This window comes from Xiphias gladius, unplaced genomic scaffold (genome assembly GCF_016859285.1).
Source record: "Xiphias gladius isolate SHS-SW01 ecotype Sanya breed wild unplaced genomic scaffold, ASM1685928v1 HiC_scaffold_1477, whole genome shotgun sequence".
NCBI lineage: Eukaryota > Metazoa > Chordata > Actinopteri > Istiophoriformes > Xiphiidae > Xiphias > Xiphias gladius.
Window position 1 is genome coordinate 363,372 of NW_024401807.1, and position 8,761 is coordinate 372,132.

An 8,761-nucleotide genomic window follows, 5' to 3' on the forward strand; every position below is an offset into this window, starting at 1 on the left:
TGCTGCAGGCTTTGTGATGATGAAATAAGTGTGTGATTATTTTCACTCCTTTAAACAGAATTAAACTAGCTGAAGAGACTTTGCTCGGCTTTGTGAAGACTGCAACCCGCTCATTACGTCTCACGACTTTAATTTTGGCCAATTGAGCTGCTTCATTCTGTTTAGGGCAAAGAGACTTGAACCTGGAATCACCGCTTACGACTATATTCATAAACTGATTTTACCCACTTCTGACTGCTGGAGAAGGTGACATCATCTATCTGCAAAAAGGTTTATTCTCCTCAAAATTATTGTACTTAAACAATGGAATTCTCCAGAAAATATCTTCTAGTAACTCTCATCTACAGGTGATACAGAAGGCCTCACACAACACCAGGTTATTGGCTAATATATCTGCAATAGAATGAATATGCCAAAGCTGTTACATGCTGTGCAGCAATTTATTGTCTGTAAATCAGTTGGAGAACACATTGTGAGACAACAAATGTTAATGTCTTTGAAACCGTGGATCCATGGACATGGAGCTCAAACATCTTACACATCTCAGCAGAAAAATAATAAGGCAGCCTTTGAGTCTTTCGTAAAAACAGTGCCATCCATGTCCATGACTCATGGATGGCTCATTATCTGTTGGGCAGTTAATTGCTGTTGTTCCTCAGGGTTGGTGAGGAGCAGGGAGAGTCACTGTGGGGGGAGAGGGATGCCCCGGGGATCAGTGACCTGACCCTCCTGCAGGTTCTTCACCAGTTGGGCCAGCCAACGTTTGGTAGTGGTGTCGTCCTTCAAGACCTGGGCGAATGTGGTGTCTTTGAGCTGGTCTGGGAGGCACTGCCGCAGAGCTTCCCTGGCTCTGCACAAGATGGAACAAACACAGGTTAGGCATGGATAAAATGGACCTGCCACACGTACGCATGAATACATGTTTTCTATAAACATCATTAGGGTTGAATAGTAAAACGATGTATATGACATGATGTAAATTTGTCTACAGTCAGAGATTTCACCATAGAGTTTAATACTGTGTTATGTGTTATGTTTCTGAATTAATGGGGGTGTTGGTGAGATTGCTGTGCTCTGATTTTTTCTATTGTAGTCTTGTTCTCCAATTAATTTTACAGTTCTTTTGCCGGTAACTTGATATGACTAATACAGCTGTTTCAGTTTGTGGCTCTTCAATTGCTTCAGAAAGTATTTAGACCCCTTCACTTTTTGCACACTTTGTGATGTAGATTTCATTTTAAATTGATAAAATGTCCATTTGCCCTTCAATCTGCACTCAATAACCCATAATGGTGGAGTGAGAACATGTTTTTAGAAATTTTACCTATTTATTAAAAATCAAAACTGACACCTCATTTACAAAAGTATTCAGAGGCTTAATTCAGTACTTTGGAGAAACCCCTTTGGCAGCTATCACAGCTTTGAGTTTCCTTGGGTAAGTCTCTACAAGCTTTGCACACCTGGATTTTTCAGTTTATCCCATTCTTCCTGACAGATGCTCCGTTAAATTGGATGAGAAGCGTCTGTTAACTGCCATCTTCAGGTCTCTCACAGATGTTCTGTGGGGCTTAAGTCTGGGCTTTGGCTGGACCACCAAAGGACAGTCAGAGACTTGTCCCGAAGCAACTACAGCATTGTCTTGGCGGAATGCTTAAGGTCATGGTCATGCTGAATAGTTAACTGTTGCTCCAGTCTCAGGTCATGTGCACTCTGGAGCAGGTTTTCTCCAAGGACCTCTCTGTATTTGGCTGTATTCATACTTCCTTCTGTTGTGACCAGTCTCCCTATCCCTGCCGCTGCGAAGCACCGCCATAGCATGATGCTGCCACCACAACGCTTCAATGTAGGAAGGGTACTAACCAGGTGATGAGCAGTGCCTGGTGTTCACCAAACATGATGTTTGGAGTTCTGCCCAAAGGGTTCAATTTTTTTCTCATCAGACCAGATCATCTTTCTCCTCATGCTCTCAGAGTCCTTTCAATGCTGACTGACTAACTCCAAGCATGCTGTCGTCTACCTTTTACTCAAAGTGACTTTCGTCTTGTCACTCTACCATGAAGGCCTAATTGATAGAGTGCTGAGATGGTCATCCTTCTGCAGGTTCTCTCATCTCCTCAGAGGACTTCTGAAACTCTGTTAGGGTGACCATTGGGTTCTTGGTCACCTCCCTGACCTAGGCCCTTCTTGACCGTTTACTCAGTTTGGTAGGATGGCCAACTCTAAGAGTCCTGGGGATTCCAAACTTCTATTTCACAATTATTGAGGCCACTGTGCTCCTGGGGAGACTCAAAGATTTACAAATGGAGTGTAGTGCACTGTGAATTGTGGGACATTATATACACAGTTGTATGTGTTTCTAAACTATGTCCAATCAATTAAATTTGCTACAGGCACTTTATTCCTTTTACTACTATTCCTTTTACAGATGTGTCAAGTTCTAAAAAAAATTCAAGGGTTATTAAAACAAAGATTTAAAGTTAAATCAACAAAAAAAAAAGTGTGCAAAAACTGAAGGGGTCTAAATACTCCGTGAAGCCACTTTACCTCCGTACTGTGGACAGTTTGGGTAAAAATGGGCATGTTTAGTGTTGTAGCTGCATTTTACCGCTTTTCACATTAGCCAGATGTTTAATTGAAAATTGTACAAAAGTGTACATTTTAACCATCAACCTCTCCTTCAACCTAGGCTTACTGACTCCTCCTCTCACAGCAAGCTTGCCAAATGCAGCTACTACCCTGAAAGATGATAGATGAGGTGATGTGATAGTAATATATCACTCACTAGTAGTCCCCGTCAGGTTGCACTGAAATTTTGTTAAGGGTTGGGTCTGGATTAAACTGTATTTTGGTCCGGATTCCTATCAGAGTCCGTCTGTTGAGCATGTGGGCTCTACCTGTATTAGGTGATTGATGGCAACTGAACAAATTCAATGAGCAGTACTCATTTATGGGAATATTGGATTTCTATGTGACGTTTGCGTCAAAGCGATGATGTACCTTGTCAGGTACTTAATTCACCAGCTAAATGAAAACAGACTTTGCTAACTGTCTATAAACAGATTTTCTAACAGTTTTTGTTTTCACATTTACAGTAGGTATTTGGACAGTGACACAATTTTTGTAATTTCTTCTCTGTACACCAGCACAATGGATTTGAAACAAAGCCATCAAGAAGTGATTTTTTTTTTTTTTTTTTAAATGAACCATTTAGAAATTACAGCCATTTTTATACATAGTCCCTCATTTTAAGAGATCCAAAAGTAATTGGACAGTTGGCTGATAGTCAGTTTCATGGCCAGGTGTAACCCGTTCCCTCGTTATTTCGTGACAAATTAAGCAAATAACAGGTCTGGACTTGATTCTACGTGTTGAATTTACATTTGATACGGTTAGTGGGAACTCTCAATATATGGTCCAAAGAGGTGTCGATGGAAGTTAAGGAGGCCATCATAAGGCTGAAAAAACAAAACAAACATATTAGACAGATGGCAGAAATTCTAGGAGTGGCAAAATCAACAACTTGGTACATTCTTAAAAAGAAGAAATGCAATGCAAGCTCAGCAACACCAAAAGGGCTCAAGACAATGGAAGACAACTAAAGTGAATGATCGCAGAATTCTTTCCTTGATGAAGAAAAACCCCTTCACAACATCTAGCTAGGTCAAGAGCACTCTCAAAGAGGTAGTTGTATCATTGTCAAAGTCTACAATCAAGAGACACCTTCATGTGTGTAAACACAGAGGGTTTACCACAAGGTGCAAAGCACTGGTAACAATCAAGAACAGAAAGGCCAGTTAAGACTTTGCCAGAAAACATCTAAAAAGCCTCTGGAACAAGATGATCCTGGTTCTGGAACAGATTCTTGGGAGAGATGAAACCGAGATTAATTTGTACCACAATGATTGGAAGAGAATCGTATGGAGAAGGAAAGAACAACTCCTGACCCAAAACATACCACAGTGTTATGGCACAGACATGTATGGCTGTTAATGGAACTGGAACACTGGTGTTTATTGATGATATGACTGCTGATGGAAGTAGCAGGATGAATTCTGAAGTGTACAGAGCTATACTATCTGCTCAAATGGAATATTCTTCAATGGCCAAGTCAGTCACCTGTACTCAACCCGATTGAGCATCAGAAAGGCCTGGCAATAAGAAAGGCCTGGCAAAGCATCTCAAGGGAGGAAACGCAGCATTTGGTGATGTCCATGGGTTCCAGACTTCAGGCATTCATTGGCTGCAAGGATTTTCATCCAATTATTAAAATTACCCTTTATGTATAATTGGGTTTCTTTGTCCATTTACTTGTAAGCCTCTGAAAATGAGGGACTATGTATAAAAATAGCTGTAAACAATTAACACAGTATTTTTGTTATATATATATGAATCATGGCCAAAACTACGGAAGTAAATTCAAGTTGTAATAAAGCAGAACATAGGAAACCTGTTCCCTTTCATTTGACTGTTAGGCACAATATGTTAGACGATGTGCCATCGTGGCTGGTCTGTTTAAGTGGTTCCTTTCCCACTGTTTCATTTTATTTGTGTGCTGCATTGCACTGCATTATGTTACAGCTCCAGAGACAGAAAACATTTTTGGAGTAATTCGTGTAAAAGTACCTGGAGTTGTCAGACAGGCGTAAGTAACAGCGAACTACATGCTTGAGCAGGCGGGCTGATGGCTCTTTGGACAGCTGGAGGACCATTTTACCCTGAAGCAGAAGAAAAGAGTGTAAGGCCAGACAGAATAACTAAATATAAATATATTACATTATAATCGTTAGGATAGAAGTGACTTACAAGAATCATAGCAACATGGGAGAAGCGCTCATATGTTTGACAGATGTAGGCCAGTCCTGTGTCATCCAGGAGAATCTTCTGTAATATGAAGGTTGCAACCTGAAACACATCCGGATCCTTCAATTATTTTATTTTTTTCTGAGCCAATGCTACAAGTATCTTTTATTTGTTGTTTTCAAAATGACCATTACTTACTCCAAAGAAACAAAGCACACATTGAGGCTGAAATTAAAACTGACACAAACATTGAACTGAGCTGCCTGCACATTTTTTTCTTCCAATCACCAGTGGAAAAATAGCCTGAATGTCAGTCCAGCGCAGATCATACCACTGGACATACCACAACTAGACGCATCTGGAAATAACACTACTGGATACATTGGTAAGAATAAAGTCAGGTCAGAGTACCGTTTTGGAGAGCTCGCTGCCAGACTCCATAATCCGAAGGCATAAGGGAATGATCTCTGTGGTCAACAGGAAGTTGATCACTTCCTGCTCATCTGTTTTCACCAAAGCACCTAGACAGTGCGACAGTGGAACCAGTGAGAATGCAACACTAAAAAAGAGATTATTTACAGAGGCATTACATTTCATTTCAGCAAGCTGAGCAGAACTAGGGATGTTCCTAATGACTAATTTCCCTGTTGATTAATTGGAAATTTAAATTTAGACTAGTCGACTAGTCTAAAAGTAAGAAAACACTCAGAAAACAGTCAAAATTGCAGTGATGAGCTGTGTTACCTTTTCAGACTGAGCAGGATTACAGCGTCTGAAGGTAAACAATGTCATATTGGTTTACCGAGTGTGGCAAATTTAGGAGTGCTAGCACCAGCAGCCTTCTTTCCTCGCTGATTAACGTCCAAATACCTGTGCCGAATGTGGTTACACATTGCTCTGGTAGAGTGGTTATATGCAAGTTTATTCTGACACAGCCTACATACAACCTTATTTTCATTTTCTAGATACCAATACTGCCAAACCACACGGGTTTAATGAGATGTCATCAGTCTCACTTTCCAGCTTGCTTGTTTACAACATCCGGGCATTAGCGTAGGGAGAGGAGGGCTGCCATCTGCCTAGTGTCGACTGGCTAGTGTCTGGTGGCTGCTTAACATCTTATCCGGTGTTGTACATTAATATTATATTTATGATTAGATAGAGAATTAGCGAGGGCAGCGGTGGAATTGTTTAGTCGACTAATAGCACACATCCCTAAGCAGAGCAGTAAATAAATACATTGGAAAGGTTACATTTGTAAATGTGCAGTCATAAGATACTGGGATGATGTTTTTAATCTTTTAATTATAAATCATCAACGGTATGAAGATTTCTTACCTATGACTCCTAAGCTGGTGAGGCGGAGGTACTCAAATGGTCTTGTTTTACTCACTGTATGTAAGAATGGGTAAAGGAAGAGTGGGATGTGTGCAGCCAGGAAAGCTGACCTGTGAAGGACCATATAGTTCAAAATGTAATCAGTATTTGTCAGTCAGATGGCTTTCTTCATATTTGTTTTGCTGTTTTCTGCCCAGCTCATTCCATTGGAATTGCATTGCTTCAATTTAGCTTACTGACTCCCACCATGTTGCAAAACTTTTTATTAAATGCCTCATGAGTGAGTTATCATTGATGACATAATGCCAACCTATACTCATTACTGAAAAGTAACAGAGAGAACACTGACACACCTGTCAGTGGACATGAAATTAAGTTACCTTGTCTCTGGATGGGAGGCTACACACTGGAGGAGCGCCAGGGCATTGCATACTCTGTTTGACTGATGTGCTGTTAGGGTGGGGGGGTTGATTGATGGGTAGATGTTGACAATTTCCTAGCAATCACAGAGATGCAAGTATAGCTTAAGCATGAATTGGCATCTTAGGGTTGTTTAGAACCAGTTAAAAACTTATAAACTTTGGAGAATAATCCATCAACATTAAAAGCGTTAGAACCGCTTCTTTCATTCTTTGTACATCCCTTGCCCACCCTGGTGTGACTCCACCACATGTAAATTAAGCCCTGTGGAAAACACTGCTCTAGCTCACCTGCAGTAGAGCTGCTATGGTGCCACAGGAGTGCCACAGCATGGGAGCCAGGTCTGGTACCGACTCCCTCTTCTTACTGAGCTCCAAGAGGGCGTTTTCCCTGGTCTCTGGACTGGACAGCTCATTGATCCACTGATAGATCTTTTCTCTGTCCACTTGTGCCAGTGCTGTGGTCACAGCCTACAGACAGTACAGAAAATGTAGAACCAATACTACCTGTTCTCGCTTGTACAAAGACAATTTCCGGCTCTTACCAGCTGCTGCTGCAGTTTGCATCTTGTAATTTCTTAACATAAAATGCACTTCTTTAGTTAACTTCGTTCGTTATATCATGGACGTTATTCGCCACTTTATGATGGTTTTCCTGTTTTTCTTGTCAACAACAAGCTTAAGTTGACATTACACAGATGAGAAGGGTGTAAACCCTACACCAAAAGGGATAATTGTAAACGAATATGCGATGCCTAGTGTACCAGATGCATTCTGAATTAAAAAGTGGCCATCAAGCGTATTTATGCACAGCCCATTTTAAATACACTGCATTTACACATTGAACACTGAACTGGGGAAAAAGTGAGTTTGGAGAGAATGAATTTCTAGCTTAGCAATATGGATATGGTAAGCATTAGACAGCAGGGCTAACCTATAAACATGTAGGTTAGCTCACGCTAGCTAACTAGCTAATATTTAAAGTTACTACTCGTGTCTGCTTACTGCTCCTGTGGCCAACATTGCGTGCAACACTTTGATTTAATCCAGTAAGGACTTTTAAAACGCTGTTACAGAAGTTAAAGTCTATCGAAGAACTAAAACGGAAATACTCTTCTGAAACACCGACGATTTTTGGCAACATTCGCGTCAAGTTTCTGTCAGCCGGAACAACTACAACACTTCCTGTTTTGTCTTTTCAAATTAAAAGAACAAGCCAGTGCTTCATCAGTAGCCTGTTAACTCAGTCACAAGCTGTCCATTGTTATTGAGATAAGAAATGAGATTTCCATCGTGTTAGATGTTTTGAAATTAATTTATGACACTGTAGTTAAAAGTTAGTCTTGCAATCTGAATTGATCTCATACTGAATAATATTGTCCATTCAATGACATAAAATAAAAGAATGGTAATATAAACTTTGCAGGGCACAACATGCTTTTTTTGCTGTTATTGTTTTACTGGAGTTTGAAACATTACATGTTATTTTGTTAATTGCAGTACTCTTCAGTCTGGCACTTTACTTTCCGAAGCGGTTTTCCACTTTAGTCATATATCCTACAGTTCTTGATGATTTGCCATTTGCTCAGCTCAGTAATTTTTAAGTCTGTCAATACAAATACATAATTTCACGTTTCATTGATGAATCCTGATACAACACCCATAAGTGTAAATTTGACAACTGTACTTGAAATCATTTAGGCAAATACAAGCCACACACTGCATTTACGACCATGCAACTACTACCATGTGTGCTAAAATACTGTCTACATTCAACAGTAGATGATTTCCAGTTTGTGAGGTGAACATTTTATTACACCAAACTAAATACATGCATGTATTTGGTTACATGTATATGTGAACAGTATATACAGAATCATGGCATGTGATGATTCCTTATCCGGTTCCTGGAGATGAAAGAGACTGACAGTAAAAATGTATTTATTTTTTCATGGTTACAGTCATGATAATATTAATAATCTAAATAACATTTAAAGTAAATTACACTTTATAATACTACGGTTACTAAAATAATTCAGATTTTATTTCTAGAGTCTCAGCTAGTCCTTTACAAAGAAAGAGCATATGATCAGTAAGAGACACAGCAAACCAGTCACAGCAAAAATAAAAAAAATTACATAGGAGGTGTTCAGGGTAGGATAACAAGGAGGTAAATAGAAAGCTGCATATGATTAGAGATTTTA

The 8,761-nt window shown here is 39.8% G+C and overlaps 1 protein-coding gene across 2 annotated transcripts; it reads right to left on the reverse strand.

The window, feature by feature from the left end:
- Window positions 1–423: 423 nt before the first annotated feature.
- On the reverse strand, window positions 424–7,738 carry cnot9 (CCR4-NOT transcription complex subunit 9). 2 transcript variants are annotated; one of them, XM_040123134.1, is made up of 8 exons: window positions 7,563–7,738; window positions 6,849–7,028; window positions 6,519–6,634; window positions 6,139–6,248; window positions 5,212–5,321; window positions 4,804–4,881; window positions 4,624–4,715; window positions 424–850 (listed from the first exon to the last, which is right to left on the reverse strand). In XM_040123134.1, exons 1-8 carry the CDS (start codon window positions 7,578–7,580, stop codon window positions 682–684), a joined length of 873 nt encoding a protein of 290 aa, XP_039979068.1. In that variant the 5' UTR covers window positions 7,581–7,738; the 3' UTR covers window positions 424–681. The 2 variants fall into 2 exon arrangements, with proteins under 2 accessions (XP_039979068.1, XP_039979067.1); XM_040123133.1 differs by having other exon boundaries at window positions 426–850; window positions 4,804–4,902.
- Window positions 7,739–8,761: the final 1,023 nt, after the last annotated feature.